This window comes from Lissotriton helveticus, chromosome 9 (assembly GCF_964261635.1).
Source record: "Lissotriton helveticus chromosome 9, aLisHel1.1, whole genome shotgun sequence".
Taxonomy (NCBI): domain Eukaryota; kingdom Metazoa; phylum Chordata; class Amphibia; order Caudata; family Salamandridae; genus Lissotriton; species Lissotriton helveticus.
This window is the reverse complement of record NC_136070.1, coordinates 1,171,487,902-1,171,506,281: the sequence shown is the minus strand read 5'-3', so window position 1 is coordinate 1,171,506,281 and position 18,380 is coordinate 1,171,487,902. Positions and strand designations below refer to the sequence as shown.

General features: G+C 41.2%; 1 protein-coding gene across 3 annotated transcripts in view; it reads right to left on the bottom strand.

Moving 5' to 3' along the window:
• LOC144782330 (inter-alpha-trypsin inhibitor heavy chain H3-like) overlaps positions 1 to 18,380 on the bottom strand; it is a 397,194-nt gene that overhangs the window by 289,684 nt on the left and 89,130 nt on the right. For 2 of the 3 annotated variants that reach the window (XM_078661643.1, XM_078661644.1), the window contains exons 6-8: positions 16,409 to 16,519; positions 15,559 to 15,687; positions 15,349 to 15,465 (exon numbers count right to left, since the gene is read on the bottom strand). In XM_078661643.1, coding sequence (XP_078517769.1) covers positions 15,349 to 15,465; positions 15,559 to 15,687; positions 16,409 to 16,519 — 357 coding nt within the window. The remainder of the gene's footprint in view (positions 1 to 15,348; positions 15,466 to 15,558; positions 15,688 to 16,408; positions 16,520 to 18,380) is intronic. The other variant, XM_078661645.1, reaches the window with a different exon arrangement.

The following is an 18,380-nucleotide window of genomic DNA, read 5'->3' as shown; positions in this document are numbered from 1 at the left end:
ATTACATCGAACCTAGATATTTTTGTTACCTGCTTATCTTGGATTCCTGTGGGGGAGAATGCATGCAATCAGTTCAAATTTTTAAGTAGCTTAATACATAATTCAAGGGCATATTAGCAAGAAACGGCGTTGAAATTATTGCCGCTTTAGCGGCAGAAAACTGTCTCTAAAGACGCGATAATGGGCTTGATAATATGCCCTTGTGAATTCCCATAGAAGCCCATGTTCTGGTGTGAACATGGGCTTCTATTGGAATTCTCAAGGGCATATTATCAAGCCCAATATCGCCGCTTTAGCTGCAGTTTCCTGCCGCCAAAGTGGTTATAATTTTAACTCTGTTCTTTATAATATGCCCCTAAATGTTTAAGCCTGTTGATAGATCTACTTCCCAAACTACTCGCTGGATTGACCTATCCTGTTCTCATGCGAACAGTAATTTGAAGAAGGTTCTGTTATACCTAGAAATCCCATCGCAGTTGTTCAGGCTTGGGCTCTCTAAAGAGGCCTTGGGGTGTAAAGAAGCATGAAATTCAAAAGGATAACTGGGATCCTCTGACCAACGCAGCTTCGCTCAACAATTTGTGTGAATTTTTGAGAGCGATCAGCGATTTTAGAACACAAAAGTCAACACTTTCCTTAATGAGCAGCCACATCATGGGTGACCAGTCGGTAACACATTTAAACAACATATTTTGCAGAACCCCTGATGTTGATGATTCTGCTGACCTGTCATTTCCAGATAATATTACTAACAGGCTCCCTTTTTCTGTAGATGAGATGACTACTCTTCTCAATAATACCTCCTCCTATTCACATTTTTCAATGCAGAATAGATCTTTGGGCACCTTTGCTCACTGATGTTTTTATTAATCTAGATCTAGAAAACCATCCCTCCTCATGGACAAGTTCCACTTTGCTCCTTTTTTTTATAACGTAACTGTACAGACCCATATCTTTAATTATTTCCACTAACAAAATAATGGGTAGAGTATTTTTTTAACAGATTTAGAGATTGGTGTAATGATAATAACGTTTTACCTCCTTGTTAATATAAGTTTAGAGAAAGATTATGAATGAAGGAACAATGTTTAAATCTTGATTTGATCATCGGTAAGTACACCGTATCCAAAAGAAACCCCTTGTATCTTGATGTTATGGACTTATCATCTGACTTCAATAGGTTTCATTGCAATAAGATTTTGGGTTATTTTACAGGAGTTGGAGATAGATACTACGATTGATTATTTTTTGGCCTATTTTAAGCAAACTCTGACCGCTAGAGTCAGGTTTGGCCCAAATGGCGAGCTATTCAATCCCTTTAGTTTCCAACATGGCGTTAAGGAAGGTTGTGTTTTAGCTCCATTATTATTTATTCTATATATTATTAAACTCAATGATTTTTTAAGAACTGTTACACATGATGTTTCTTATTACAGCTCTGTTCTTATTCCTGTAGTGCTGTACGCTGACGACGCTGTACTTTTAGCACGAACTCCAAATGCTTTGAAGCACTTGGTATGAACTTTTTCTGAATTAATGTTGGATTTCGACCTTACAACCAATTATACTAAATCTCAAACCATGGCATGTGGACACAAACCCTATCTGTTGCATATTCTGGGCCTCATTTACAAGCCCATTGCGCCACAGGTGCATCACTTTTCTAGATGCACCAGCGGAGCAGTGTGCCTGCCCATCTTCACAAGGCCATGTAAAGTCACTCTGCATGACTTTTCATGGTCTTGTAAGTATAAGCCCCTTTAATGCATTACTTTGTGTGAAAGCTCCATTCCATGGTTGTTGGTGTGGGTGTTCCCACGCAACATCCATGGAACCTGACACATTCCCAGATTTACATAGTGTCGTTAATCTGGGAATGCCCCAGAATCCTACACCTCCCTAGAGGAGGTACAGGAGTAGTGCAACAAGGAGAAATACTTTTATTTCTCCTCGTTTTTTTGGTTTTTCTATGTGTATCGCATTCTGCAGCACACATAGAAGGAGCAAAGAGACTTTAATGACTGCTTATGTGCAGGAAAGTGTCCCTTTCTGCACAAACACAAACTTGCCTGCAATGCAGGCAGCCTTGCACCATGGTGCAAGGGTATTTGCATTGGGGTGCAGCTACTGTTTGTGCGCTGGCGCAGGGTAGAAGGACAGGAATGCACCGTATATTGTATATAGGAAAGCTTACTGCACTGCCATGCATCAAAATATAGTAAATGAGGCCGATTGTGTGTTAACTGGAATTGAGAGTGCCCCTAGATTTCCATATTTTTTATGCCAATGGATCCTGGGCAAAAAAGGCCAGGTTTAAGAATACAAAATGTAAGCAAGCCATATGATACCTGTTAGAAATTGAGTTTCTGGTTGGCAGAGATATGCACTGTGTCCAAGCAGGAACCACAATCCCAGTCAGGGTGACTGTAGTACACACTGAAAGTTTACCTGTGCTAACTTGTTGCAGCTAGGCACAGAACAGTCAGGCTAACTTAAAAAGGCACTGTGTAAAGTACTTGTGCAAACACACTGTAACACAGTGAAAGCATCACAGAAAGTACCGCACACCAGTTTAGAAAAGTAGCCAATATGTATCTGAGCACAACAAGACCAAAAGGACAAAAATCCAACATACACAAGTCAAGGTGTGAGTTTTGCAAGTTTAAATCAAATTGCAGTGCTTAGAAATTGATAGTTCCAACTGGGGTTATCTGGTTGCCCATGAGCGGGTCAAATCCAAAAGTTCAGTCTGACCGCGATGGATCTTGGAAGCATTGATGCTTTGAAATGATGCATTGAAAAATGGAGGTGATACATCGCTGTTGAACGCGATGCATCGGTTCTGAATTTGGGCAACATTGCTGATGCATCGATATCAAGTGCATCGTGCGTCGATTCCAGAGTATCAATGACAAGCTGCTGGGCTGTAGGGGATGCTTCGGTGCGAAGCTGAGCAGGACAGAGAATGCGTCGGGGTGGGTGCATCGCAGGCGTTGGCGATGCTTTGTCCAGGACTCATGCAACAGCAGTGATTAAAAGGTGCTGCATTGGCCAATTCGGAGGCGTTGTAAGTTGAGGTTGTTGCATCACACACGGCGAGTGTTGTCCACGTCTTTGGTACAGGCAGTGCCAATGCAGCAATTTCGCAGGGAATGCGCCAGTTCTGAACAACACTACAGTGTTAATGAGTTGGTTTCTTGGGTTACAGCACCAAATACTCACTTCCAAGGGCCCAGGACTGGATGTGGAACCGCTTGGCAGAGCAGGACTCCCAGTAGAGGAGCCCAGGTGCTGGTAGCACGATGCAGGTGAAGTCTTTGATATTTTTGAGACTTCAGAAATAAGAGGCCCAACTAGCTCTTGGTGAACCTTTAGAGATGCAGGGTGTAGAGGGGCAAGTTTAGTCTTCTCACTTCCGGGCATGAAGCAGCAAGCCAACACAGCGAAGCAAGCAGCAAAGTGGCTGTCCCTTCAGGTGGCACAACAGATCTTCTTCATGGTAGAATGTCCTCAGTGGAGAGGTGTAGCTCACTGGTTAGAGGCGGCAGACCTGTAAGCAGAGAAGGGCCCGGGACCAAGGTTCAATTCCCGACGTGGCAGGGTCTTGGACCAGGGTCAACGGGCTCGATAATTCTCGCCTCAGTGCCTACTCTAACCAGGGAACACACTCGGTAACTCTGGGCATTAAGCTTGCCTCATCTCTACAACGGCCCCCCACAGACGCCGGGGATGCCTGGTTTCACCCTGGAGATACCCAGAAAGGGACCATCTCACAGGGAAACCCAGGACGGGTTCCCCAGCGGTCTACAGCGCCAGGACACTCGGGTAGAGTAACAGTGCGCTTTACAAGTATCCCACATTTACAGTATATGGTGTCTGAGGTCCAGTACTTTTACCCATTTCAGCCTTTGAAGTAGGGACATTTTAAAGAAAGGACTTTTTAGTGCAAAAGCCCTTGCCCTTTCTTTCCCTGGCTTCAGCCACACTACAGGGAGGTATGCAACACTTTATGTGGGGACAGATAAAGCCCCATTCAGGTGCAGGTGTCAGCTCCTCCCTCTCACTCTAGATCAGGAAACCCATCAGCCTAGTGATGAGCCATTAGGGTATGCAGATATAACAAAACAAAGTGCCTACACTGATAAATGGATCAAAAACGTCACTCTGACTCAAACAGAAGAACAAATCGTCTCCACTGGAGTTTTTGCTATGTAATAGCTCTTTTACTCAGTTAAATAGAAACACGAAAATACAAAAGTTTAAACACTTTGCATTAAGAAAACATTGGACACAACATATTTCAAAAAGAATAATAATAAAAACACAGTCACTCTATTCATACATATCACAGTCATTCAAAACATATGAACCCACTCATACAGCACACTCAAAGAGTCCCAGTGTGACAGTGAAAAGAAAGGATTCGAAATTGCTCTGTGGGTCAACACATTAGATTATCAATCAATATAGCACGAAAATATATATTCAATACACTTTTCTGTTTTTCTACACAATTTAAACACAAGTATATACGATATCATGCACTTTAGAGTGAAAAGAATTCACTCTGCATGTGGAACTTCATAGCAGAGCAATTCCTAGGGCCTACGCGTTTCGAATCCCAACAGCTCAAAGGGGAGGGATTCTCATCAGGGCCAGCAAGTATCTAAAAAGACAGAGAAATGAATGCCACTTGTCAACCTGAACCATCTTAATTGAACGAACACAAGTGAGTGATATCCACCATCAAAACACTCAGCTTACCTTACTCAAAAATGAGACGTGTTTCAGGTGTTGTGGAGGAAGATTCTGTGGGAGTAGGACAAAAGGGCGGGGTGTTTTTTAATAATAAATTATTCAAGGGGGGTCAAGCATCATAACACGGAAAGAAAATTGCGTGGATGATTACCTATCCGTGGGGACAAGATTGACACGGCGCAGATATTCGCTCACAGGGAATTGAGTAAGGTAAGCTGAGTGTTTTGATGGTGGATATCACTCACTTGTGTTCGTTCAATTAAGATGGTTCAGGTTGATAAGTGGCATTCATTTCTCTGTCTTTTTAGATACTTGCTGGCCCTGATGAGAATCCCTCCCCTTTGAGCTGTTGGGATTCGAAACGCGTAGGCCCTAGGAATTGCTCTGCTATGAAGTTCCACATGCAGAGTGAATTCTTTTCACTCTAAAGTGCATGATATCGTATATACTTGTGTTTAAATTGTGTAGAAAAACAGAAAAGTGTATTGAATATATATTTTCGTGCTATATTGATTGATAATCTAATGTGTTGACCCACAGAGCAATTTCGAATCCTTTCTTTTCACTGTCACACTGGGACTCTTTGAGTGTGCTGTATGAGTGGGTTCATATGTTTTGAATGACTGTGATATGTATGAATAGAGTGACTGTGTTTTTATTATTATTCTTTTTGAAATATGTTGTGTCCAATGTTTTCTTAATGCAAAGTGTTTAAACTTTTGTATTTTCGTGTTTCTATTTAACTGAGTAAAAGAGCTATTAAATAGCAAAAACTCCAGTGGAGACTATTTGTTCTTCTGTTTGAGTCAGAGTGAAGTTTTTGATCCATTTATCAGTGTAGGCACTTTGTTTTGTTATATTGGTATGAGTGCTCAGCCTCACTGATTAGAGCCAGCTCTTGTTTGTTATTGGATTAGGGTATGCAGGGCACACCTCAGCTCCCTTTTGTGTGACTGTCTAGAGGGAATGCACAAAGCCCAGCTGTCACCCAATGCAGAAGTGTATTACAGAGGCAGGCGGGCACAGAATGGTTAAAGTAAGAAAATTCCAACTTTCTAAAAGTTTTACCATAACCAGAGTCCGGCTGTGATTATTCAGCCATCATCTTTAGAATAACCAGGTCAAGTGAGTTAATATTCTTGGCCTGGTTATTCTAAAGATGATGGTTGAATAATCACAGGCAGACTCTGATTATGATAAAAGTTGGATGAGGCCCAATATAGCTGTGTATAAAAGGACCCAACTTCTAATTACGTAAATTTCGAAAAGTGGCATTTTCAGACCCGTTATCTAAAAATTAACTGCATTAAAAGATGTGCTTTTAAATTGTGAGTCCAGAGACACCAAACGTATTCTTCCCATCTTTTCCCAATTGGAAGTTAAACTTGTAAAGTGTTAAACTGCAGCTCCAATGCTCAGCTATGGGAGAGATAAGCCTTGCTGTTGTGAAAAATGAATTTAGTGTTTTCTCTTTACAAGGACATGTAAACCTCAAAAGTACATGTCCTACCTTTTAACTAAATTGCACACTGCCCATGGGCTGGCTAGTGCCTACCTTAGGGGTAACTTATATGTAATAAAAAGGAAGGTTTGGGCCTGGAAAGTAGGAGACCTTACCAGGTCAAAATGGCAGTTTAAAAACTGCACACACAGGATCTGCAGTGGCAGGCCAGAGACATGTTTGAAAGGCTACTCACATGGGTGCACAATCAGTGCTGCAGGCCAACTAGTAGCATTTGATTTATAGGACCTGGGCCCATGTAGTGACAGTATTAGGGACTTACCAGTACATCAAATATGCCAATCATGGACAAACCAAATGCCATTACCTTTTAGACACAGAGCACATGCACTCTTGATCAGTAGTAAAAAAGTTCACAGAGTCCTAAAGCAAGCAAAAATAAAGTTTGTCGCATAGACAAAACAGAAGGCCAGAAGGCAAAAAGTCAGGGCAAACCATGCCAAAAGATACCTACTTATTTAATGTATGTAAAGCAGTGGGGAGCAAGCCAACATTTTCACTTATAGAAATATTCTCCAAGCAATTAGTACCTATTGCGAGTTATGGCAGCGGAATATGGGGTCATGGAGAATGTTGAACTCTGCAGACAGAGGAGAACTTCTTTTGCAGGCTTCTCCTTTCACTTCCTCTTTCAACCCCTTCTCCCCCACTAATTTTTTCATGAATAATTGACTCTGCCATATCTTGAGGACTCTATTAGGTTGGGTACTCTTTTGTTATGGCTGTCAATAAGGAACAATCCCAAATGCTTTTTCTGTCACAACATAATTAATGATTGCGGTGCATGTTATCAAGGACCGGTGTTAAAATTATCGCTGTTTTATTGGCAGGAAACTGCAGATAAAACGGCGATAATGGGCTTTATAATACGCCCTTGTTAATTCCCATAGACCCCATGTTCTGGTGTTAACATGGGCTTCTATGGGAATTACAAGGGCATATTATCAAGCCCGTTATCGCTGTTTTATCGGCAGTTTCCTGCCGATAAAACGGCAATAATTTTATTTTTATTTTTTAAATATTTTTATTATTCATCATCAGAAAGTATAAACAATGAATTACTTTGACATATATATCTAATACAACAGATATAATTCAATTAAAGATTAGTCACTTGAAGTAACAACCGAGATGCAAAACATAATTTGAGTACAGTTTCCAAAAAAGAAGAGTTAAAAATCTGAGCAATTTTAACACCACCAATTATAATCCTATCAAAAATGAGCACGAGTCTATCCCCTTTTAATACCCGTCTAATTTAAGTTTCCATTTTTCAACTGGGGCCCATATCCGTTTCCCAAGCTGTTTTGCATTTACGCCTTTTTTTTCATATAAAGCTTTTTCTAGAGTATAGATAGCTAACAATTTAGAGAGCCATTGTTGAAACGAAGGAGGATTAGAGTCTTTCCATCACGTTGCAATACAAAGCCGGCTCAACGTCATTGCAATAAACAAAAATTCTTGATGGGGTACGTCCTGCCCCTCCTTTGCCACCCCCAGGACCATAATCTCATTAGTTAATTCTTCCATAGCGTGTTTAAAGGGATCTAGTTTAGGACAAGACGCAAACATGTGTATCGTGTCTGCCTCCATACTCTGACATCTTGGGCAGCAGATCCCACTCGTTCCCCCCAGCGGGCTATTCTATGCGGTGTATAATATAGTTCATATTAAGTCTTGTAGTATTGTGCCTGCAGATTTGCAACCTTTAAGGTAGTGTTTCCTAACCTAAGCGATTTTTCACCCTCATTCCCGACTAGATTTAATTTAGTTCTCCATTTATCAAATACCTTCACTCTATCATCCTCGTTATACAGGCATAATGCACCATAAAGTTGAGAGATTGAACATCCCTCCTCATCTCGAACAAGTTCCATCAAGTCTACCCTAGTAAACTTACAGTTACCTGCTTGTTTTCTCTGCAGGACTGATCTTATCTGTAAGTATTTAAAGAAATCTCTCCAATCCAAATTGTATAGCTGTTGCGCCCTTTCAAATGTTATTAACCCTAATTGATCTATGATGTCTACAATTGTTCCGACCCCGAGATTATCCCACCGTCTCATCACTTGATCATGAAATACATCTGGCAGAAGTTTATTCATATATAAAGGGGTATAGAAGTTCATTCTCCCTAATTTAATTTTCTTCCGGATAATTGACCAAACTGAAATGACCGCACCCAACACCTTGAACTTTGTTCTTTTATAGTAGTTTAGCTCCTTGAATGTAAGAAGTCCCTTATTAGAATCCAAAACCAACAAATCATATATATCCGGAATACCAGCATTACCCCTCCATATGTCTTTCATATTCCCACCGAGGAGTCCTTTACAATACTGAAGAACTGATGCAAAATAATATGTCTTAAAGTCAGGTACTGCAAGGCCCCCCCATTCTTTAGATAGTGCCAGCATCTTTATGGATCTTTGGGTTCTGCCCTTGGCCCATATGAAGCGATTACAAATCCCCTCTATTTCCTTAAACCACTTATTAGTAAATATTAAAGTAATCGTACGGCATAAATATAAAATCTTGGACAGAAACTGCATCTTTATAACATTACAGCGGCCTATAACTGTTAAATGTAAATTGTCCATTCTATCTAAGTCTAGTTTTGCCTTTTTGATTATTGGGGTCAAATTTTCCTCTACAACCTTAGATAAATCGGATGTTTTAGTACCTATTGCGAGTTATGGCAGCGGAATATGGGGTCATGGAGAATGTTGAACTCTGCAGACAGAGGAGAACTTCTTTTGCAGGCTTCTCCTTTCACTTCCTCTTTCAACCCCCTCTCCCCCACTAATTTTGTCATGAATAATTGACTCTGCCATATCTTGAGGACTCTATTAGGTTGGGTACTCTTTTGTTATGGCTGTCAATAAGGAACAATCCCAAATGCTTTTTCTGTCACAACATAATTAATGATTGCGGGGCATGTTATCAAGGACCGGTGTTAAAATTATCGCTGTTTTATTGGCAGGAAACTGCAGATAAAACGGCGATAATGGGCTTTATAATACGCCCTTGTTAATTCCCATAGAAGCCCATGTTCTGGTGTTAACATGGGCTTCTATGGGAATTAAAAAGGGCATAATATCAAGCCCATTATCGCTGTTTTATCGGCAGTTTCCTGCCGATAAAACGGCAATAATTTTTACACAGGTCCTTGATAATATGCCCCTGTGTTCGGTGTGATCATGATTTGTATATCCCCTGGCTTGAACATGTTAAGCGGAATTTTGCTGCTTTGGGCAAATCTGCTTTATTTAATAATCTCTTATCAATTTGCAAGACTGACAAACATTCTATGCAGCTTGTATTTATGGGAAGACCCTGTGCTATAAGGGGAAGTTTCGAATTAAGTAAAGTGCTAGTCAGGAATGACATCCCTCTTCAAATCAACCCTAGCCCAGAATCATATTTACTTTATGTGTCCAACAACTGGGAAAGAGACTTATTGTTAAAATTCATTACTGTATGTTTTATACTATGTTTTCCACAGAGGTATTATGGAAACTTTGAAGGGTTGGAAATGTGCCTGTGATAATGTGTCTTCTCAAGCCTTATCACACTTTCTGGTATTTTGTAAGCTGTACAAATCTTTCAGAGTTCCATATTTATTTACTCTTTTTAAGACTTTTTAAACAAGGCAGAGTTGCTCTTTGGTTTTTACAATTGTTACCTAGCTCTGATGTATTTTTAGAATGGGTAATTTTCTTAAAGCAGCTGTATCCTATCATAAGAGTCTCCATTTTTAGATTATAATGTTTTTGAATTTATTAATGTTCACCATTTTGGTAAAATATATGTGTCTTTTATAAATATATATATATTCTGTATGCCATCGTTCATGATTGTCCTTGACACTCGAATAAAGAATTTAATTAATTGAGTGATTGAATGATTCTAAAGGGCGCTCCATGTGTTATTAAGACCTATTACCTATCAGTTTGGCTCTGGATAATCTTCCAGAGAACCCTCCACTCCTGAAATAAACTAAAAACAATTTATTATCTTGAATTACTTTAGGATGGGTTACATATAGGCTGCTAGTCAATCATGATGTATTCACCCTCCTTGGATCACAGATGATGGAAGTAATCATGGGGTGTGGTCCTTCAGCAGGATTTTGCATAATATCAATCAATCAATCAATCAATCAGGGGTTTGTAAAGCGCACCACTCACCCGTATGGGTTTCAAAGCACTGGGGGGGGGGGGAGGGGGTGCATCTCTATTGAGGTCATTTGAAGAGCCAGGTCTTGAGGTCTTTCCTGATTTAGTGCAGTGTCGGGCTTCTCCGGAGGTGAAGGGGGAGATCATTCCAGGTTCTTGGCTGCGAGGTATGGGTTCCCCCTGCTCTGTTCCTGTAGAGAAGCATGGAACGGTGTATAGGGAGAGGTCTGCTGGGCTGAGGTTTCTCTTGGGGACGTGGGAGAGAGGCAGTTGTTAAGGGATTGAGGTCTAATGTTGTGGAGGGCCTTGTAGGCGTGCGTGAGCAGCTTGAAAGTTATTCTTCTTTTGTTGGAGAGCCAGTGGAGGTCACAGATGGGTTGGGTGATGTGGTTGTGCCGGGGGATATTGAGGATTAGTCTGGCTGCAGCGTTCTGGATGGTCTTGAATTTGCGGAGGAGTTTTTTGTTGATTCCGGCATAGAGGGCGTTGCCGTAGTTCAGTCTGCTGGTGATGAGGACATGAGTGACTGTTTTTCTGGAGTCGGGGGGTATCCATCTGGATGTTTTGCATAGTATGTAGAGGGTGTTGAAGCATGCGGAGGACACAGCTTTGATCTGGCAATTTAGTGAGGCACCGCCACGGGATCGCCATGCCGCCCACCTCCCAGACTAATGAAAAGTCATATTCATAATTATAATACCATGTTGATATATGCTGTACAGTCAACAAAATAATTGCAATATATTCTTGAATTATAGCAGCCCTAATTAATGTTGTACCACAGCTAAGCTTGTTATAGTTTAGCTTGATGGCACAGCTTTTGCCAGACAGTTATGTGAGAATAGCCAGGAGAGGGGTTTTAGCCCCACCCACATGTTATAAGCCAAGAGTACATGGAGTTGCTTTATTCACAAAAAAGTGCTTGTGCTCCACACACTGTGATAATTTTATTTATTTATCCAGTTGGCTGAGCTTGAACTTTCAGCCAGGAACTCGAATACAGCCGACTGACCCGGCCCACCCTGGCTCCATGACCTCAGCGCGATTCGGCGCACACCGGTAACATCCGGAGGGCGGTCTCATTTTGAACTGTAGCACTACGCTTGCTCTCGCCTTATGGTTCCGAGTCCAAACGGAATATAAATTCTCAATCGTGATTATTGATTAAGTCCCTGCCAACCCTTCCCAGACCTTGGCCCCACTGGCCCCAGATTGGTTCATGCTCCACGCTCTGTGGCAAAAGAGGCTTATATTGAAAGGCAATTATTGACTTGTCCTGATGATGGTCCCCGTTATTTAGTAATGGGACCGAAACGCCGTCGACCTAAGTACCATATACTTGTGTAATGAATTTCCATGCAATGCTATGTAATGGTACCTATTCAAATTTTCTGTATGATTGGATTTCTACTGAAATTGCTGCTCTTGCCTTGTAAGCCCTGTCCTGTTGTGTCTGTATATTTGTGTGGTTGGGTACAGGCTTGTGCCCCACACCAGTGAAATGTTGAAGGTTATTACGTTGTTCTAAAACTCTTTATTAAGTAAAAATTTAGAAGACCTCTGTCCGGCTGGACATGTCATCATCAATATAGAACTGACTGGGTCTATATTTATTTCCTACTCATTCTTGTCTCCTTGCTTGGGACCGTTGTCGTTCTTGTATAATAAACTCCCCAAGGTCCCTCGCTGACGTTATTGGGGTCCCTTGTTGTTTATATAATGAACTTTCATGGGGGCACACATGGAACTGTAATACTAATACAGTGTTTTAGACTAGATCATTTATGATTTTTTTCTCCGTCAACAGCACAAATGGAAGGAGGGCAGTCACTAATCTACAAGGATTTTTAGGTCTGACTTGACTGTGCAACTGTCACCTGACCTTTTAACCTACACTAATATTATTCTACAGTCCTTTGCTTCAACACAAAATAATATTCATACCCATGCTCTCTACTTCACAGTACCATACAACATTGGTCTAAAGCCAGACCTAGTGGCATTGCCAGCGCTTGTTAAAATATGGGGCATTAGTACACACATTACACAGTAAATGGGCACTAGAACAAAAAAGCCATTGCAACTTGATCTCCTGCAACTCCTATTCATAATGGGAGCTGGCCGTAAACTGGCACTTAGTTTTATGTCTTAAATAAAATGATTAAAAGAAATCTAGGGCAAATTGTAAAGCTATCTTAGGAAGAGAACTAGAAAAAACAGAGCAGGAAGAGGTTCTAATGTACACACAGAGGCCCCGATTATGACTTTTCAAGGGAGGGGTGGGGAGGCGGTGCAAACCGCCTCACCACCGCTCTGCCAAAAGTCGCCGCTGCTCGCCCGCCCGCCATATTACGACTTTTTTGTAGTCTGGCAGGTGGGTGGCATGGCGATCCCATGGCAGTGCCTCTTTTAAAGCCCGTGGTGCCTTTGAAAACGGCACTGCAATGGGACAGCACTATAAGGTTCCTGCGCAGCATGGACACGAAAGTCCTTGCCGTGCAGGAACCTGTGTGCATGCACACAGAGGTACACATGTTATGCTCCCCTGTGTGCATCCACATGCGGTTGAGGCACAGGGAGCCCTGTAGGTCACCCTTTGTTTCCTCTCCTCAAAGGTTTACAGGGAGGAAGAATCTTCATGTATACCCAGGAGGAGAGGAAACTGTAATATGCTTGCGGGACCGGGGCAGTTCTGGCAAAGACCTTGAGGCCTCTGGCCACCTCTCCAACACCAACGGATGGTCCAAGGGCGGTCGGACTGCCCAACTTGTGATGGGGCGGTCGGACCGCCAGTGTGACAGTGGCTAGATCCGTCACTGCTGCGCCACCACAAATCTGGCTGTCTTTGAACTGCCAGACTCGTAATCATGCCCAGAAGGTCTCTAGCAACCCCCTTTTTACGTACTCTAAGTTGGATTATCTTCATCTGACGTACTTAAGACCCCAGAAACTAAATAAGATAATTGATTTAGAAATGGTGGTTTGCCCTGATGAAAATCCCCAGTGGAAGAATATTTCCATATGGTATGGAATTGTCCCTTAACCACTAGATACTGGGAGCACATAACCATAAATCTTGAAACTACCTTAAACAGAGAAGTACTTGTACACTCAAGATCTCTTTCTGCATCTGAAACCTTAAGAAGGTAGGCAACAGTTTTTTAGAACTAGAGCTGGTGCGGGCTAAGCGTGTGAAAGCAATGAGGGATGACCCTCATATACCAGATGGATGAGTGAAGTAGTGAAGTGGGCTGAAGCTGAGATTGTGACGTTAAGAGTGGAAGAAGTCTGAGAATTATGAAAAAACCCAATAGTATACCTAAGGGATGACTTATTACATAATTTTGAAATTTGGCTGGAGGAAGCAGATACGAGTGAAAAGCCCAATACTGTTTGCAGCTCTGTGTTTGGGGCAGTGCTCAACTGTATGTTTGAGATTAGAACTGCACTCGTGTGCTGGGGCCCACCAAGTCAGTGGACTAGACAAGCTCCTCTCATTATGACCAACTGGACATATGCTGAATAATGCTGTCACAGAGACCAGAAGTTGTTAGGGATAAACTGAGACTAACGTTACACAAATGTAAACTCTACAACGTTGATGGGGAGTAATGACAGAGAGAGGAGATTGGTGTACAGAAAAGATGGCATGTAATCTCTGGAGATACAAATATTTGTAATAAAAGTAGGCATGAATCTAAAAGGAAATAATCCTCTGATCTGAGACCTGGATTTTTTTGGTAGCACAATACACTATGACTATCCTATTGAGTGATCTGAAATTCAAATATATTTCAATCTCTTATCCCTTCTAAGCTTGTATGTACCATTCAGTCTTGCCTGGGTCTTCATGAGGCCCGTTTGTACCAGATCTTCTCTCCAATATGCAAAAAAGTGTAGCCAATCCCATACTATGAGCTCCAAAATGAACACTTTCTAGACCCTTCCCTCTTCTATCCCTCCACCATCCTTTTCAATCCAACTAACAGACTAACATGTCCATTGCTCAAAATAATTAATTATTTCCCTATAATAATTCTCCACTAATCCTGTTGAGCTCCGGAATAGCGTGCTACCCACTGAAAAGCGCTTCAACACCTCATCAGGGATAGCAAGTGCTACATAAGTGCAACGTCTTCCCTCTTCTATCCCTCCACTATCCTCTTTTCAATCTAAATGACAAACTCACTTGTCCACCGCTCAAATTAATGTCATATCTCCCTATACTAACTCACCATTAATCCTCAGTGGGTTCCGGAGTAGCGTGCTACTCGGCAAAAAAAGTACTTTGACGCCTTATCAGGGGTAGTAAGTGCTATATAAATGCAAGAACAATTACAATTAGCAGTGTGGTGCATCCTTGTTTGTGCCAGGGTTCGCATTTCCTTCCTCAGCTCTTATTTGAATCTCTCCACCCAAGTTCCAGGTTTGTATAACTCACTACTGGCTGAATATTTTCATTTCTACTCCTTTAATATAAGGTCCTGTTTGAACAGTCTACTCCTCAGCCTTTTGTCGCCAACACAGATGTTGTGTCAGAGTCTATAGCACCTTTGCTCTTTAAATATCATCCATGTGCTTCTTTCATGTGATGATCTTTTTCAGGATCCTCTTTTAGTACCAGGATATGGACCTTAGAGGTATTGCCTAGAAGATTGCTTCTGTGTCTAAGCATGTTAAATATAAAGTTTTCTCATAAAATCATTCTCCTGCCCTTAAACCAAACATTTCAGCAGCTTAATTGAAAAAACCTATAACCCAGTTGCATCGCATGAATGCTAAGTGCTTCAAGAAGTATTACTTTGTTAAGTGTTCATCACCATTATATTTATTAAAAAGTGAAAAATACATAAAAATACAATTAGGTTAAGAAAAGTGAAGAAAACTCACCTGTTGCATCTTACGCCCACTCATTGAGGAACTCCTATCAATTATAAATATGATGTTCTTGGGTATTGGTGGAATATTTTCAGGTGCAAAAAAATGCACGAAATACCCATTAACAATCTATAAAACAGGAAAAAAGTGTATTAAGGTACCCAGAAAAGTTACGTGAAAAGAATATTACCATGTGCTACCCACCCACCTTAAAAAATGTACCTGAATTTCGCCTGCAGAGTTGGTTCGGTCAACATCGTATTTAATGAGGAAGTCCCCATCCAGGAGGGACGTGGGACATTCTGCACAGCTTCTCTGTTCATCCACTGTTGGGCTGAAAGAGACATGGCCCTGTGGAGGAAGGCGGGAAGAATGTCGTGGTAACCATCGTCCATGCTTCATACATGTAATGTGATTGACACAGAATACTGATCGTGGTATTTATTGCATTTCAGAGAGTAGGGTTTGCAACTATAAATTGAAACAGGAATAGATGCTCATGCTTAAGTTATATGTGAGTGAAGTTGGGAAGGATTTAACTTCACAACTTCAAAAAGATTTTATGGTAGCTTGCAGTGTTTGTGAACTTTACAAAGTTGACAAACTTTCCACACCCAAAAGCTGTAAAACAGTTCTTCAGGAAATATTTTCTGGATTTATAATTATGCCATGTTATACGAAAACACTTCTGCAGTTTGATTCCAAATAGTATAGATAAGTCCCCCTGCATCCCCACCGATTTTAGATATTTCCAGCCCCTTCCCACCCCTCGACTGGTGTTTATTCCAGGCTTTGACAGTTTTATACCTGCTATAATCACTAAAGTCAGAATAGCCCACTAATATGGTTATAACCTACAGGAGGGGGTGAGAGAGTCAGCGTGTGTGTGTGTGTGTGTGTGTGTGCGCGCGCGCGCGCGTTTGCGTGCGTGCGTGTGTGTGTGTCGCTCTTGCCTACTGTAGTAATACCCATATGTACTATTACACCATTGTGGAGATATTTTGTGCAAGGTTATATCTATTTGCAAGTGAAAACTCACTTCCTGTCCTGAGCAATAGTTTTTTTTTCTCACCTCCTTACCAGCGACGGACTTTTTCACAGTCTCTTTTAATTGATTAGTCAAAAACGATGCCTCTGCTTCCAGGAATGTAATGGTCTGTGTCTCCGAAATGTGAACGTCAATCTAAAGAACGTAGGAAGGAGAAAAAGCATAACTTAAAGACAATCTGTTCACAGGACAGCAGTTTTAAAATGTAAGACTGAAGCAAAGGGAAGGATATAAAACAACCATCTCAAAAGAAGTAAGTACATGAATATGATGTGATTGATTCGTACACTCAGTCAGAACTAAGTTCAATCCACCCAGGGTGTCACATTATCTGATAAGTAAATTGTGTTTGGCAGGAAAAGTCCTTGGTAAATGTTTGGCTGGAAAGTGCCTGATAAAAGCTGTGCTCAACGGTGATTGCTTTATTACTCCCAGTATGTATTTATATGTAATATAATAATCTACGAGGGGTGGTTTTAAATCAGTAAATTTTAATATTTTATCAGAAACAGCTCATTCAAATCGTTTATTTTTATTTTTTTGTGATCTAGAATCATTTTCTTTTTTAGAATATTTAGCTCCTGTAAAGTCCTACTGCCGTTTGGATAGCTTCACGCTATAGATATACTGAATATATGAATCTTTTTGCTAAAAAATCAAGGGACATATTATCAAGAACGGCGTTAAAGTTACCGCCGCATTTCGTCCTAACAGAACAGGACTTCTTCAGGGCAATGTAGAAAATACGCAGAAGATATGGACAAAGTAAGCCTGGTCAGATGGTATACTACGACAGGGGTGATATTTGAACCCCTGTATTCCGCTCTTCTATATGCGCCAGTACATTGCCCTGAAGAAGTCCTGTTCTGTTAGGATGAAATGGGTTGGCTGTTTGTCTTGTAAACAAAGAACTAATAAAGGAAAAAAGATTTTAAAAAACTTGACCAGTGCCCAACGTCTTGGCGGCAGCAAAAAGAATTACTATTTAAAGGACTCTTTGAATGTTGTTATTAAGTGGTGTATCTCTGATTTTGTGTTACTGCTACTTCACTGGCACTTTGCTTGGCAAAGAGGAAGTGGAGAAGGAACAAAGATGACGATGGCATGCACCAAGTAAATGCATCTCACAAATATCATCCGTACTCTAGTTTATCCATTTGAAGGGATGCACAACTTGCTCACCCACCTCCAGCTTCATTCCATGAGGCGATCAGGTGAGTGACCTAATTCCCAAAATGCAGGGATGCTCAGCCGAAGGGCACTACTTCGGGTACAGCTGCACCATGACATCTTTCCCCGTGCATCTCCATTGTTCTTTCTCTTTAACATCCAAAAAGGGGCATATGTACCAGGAAATGGCGCAGCGCAGTGGCAAGTTTTGCAGTGCTACTCTAAGGTGCTTATTTACAAGCCCCTTGCGCCGCCAGTCCATCACTTTTAAAATTGGGAAAAGCTACGCACCGTAGGCGCAAGGGGCTTGTAAATAAGCTCCTAAGGGCCATATGTATCAAGGTACCCATTTGCGATTCTGAAATAGCGATTTTTAAGAAATTGCTATTTCAGAATCGCAAATTGGTATGTATGTACAAATTAGCATTTTTTCGGCGAAGTCCTAGTATTCCTTAATTGTGATTAGCAAATTGTGAATCGCAATTAAGGAATACTTTTCCATTCATTTCTATGGGCCAGGAGGCCCATAGGAATGAATGGGAAGGTATTCTCACTTTTGCGATTCGCAATTTGAAAATCGCAAATTGAGAATAATTTCACCCTGTTGCACCCCTGAAATAAGCATGGGTGCACATGTGGTGCACATACATGCCATAAGGGCATGTATGTGCGTCACATGGCACTTTGAAAAGTGCAAAAATAGGCATTGTTCAAGGAATTAGCAAATTACCACCAACTTGGTGGTAATTTGCGATTCCTTAGGGACCATTTGCAATTTTTGTTTGCTTCATACATTGCATTTAAGGAATCGCAAATTTTGTGATTC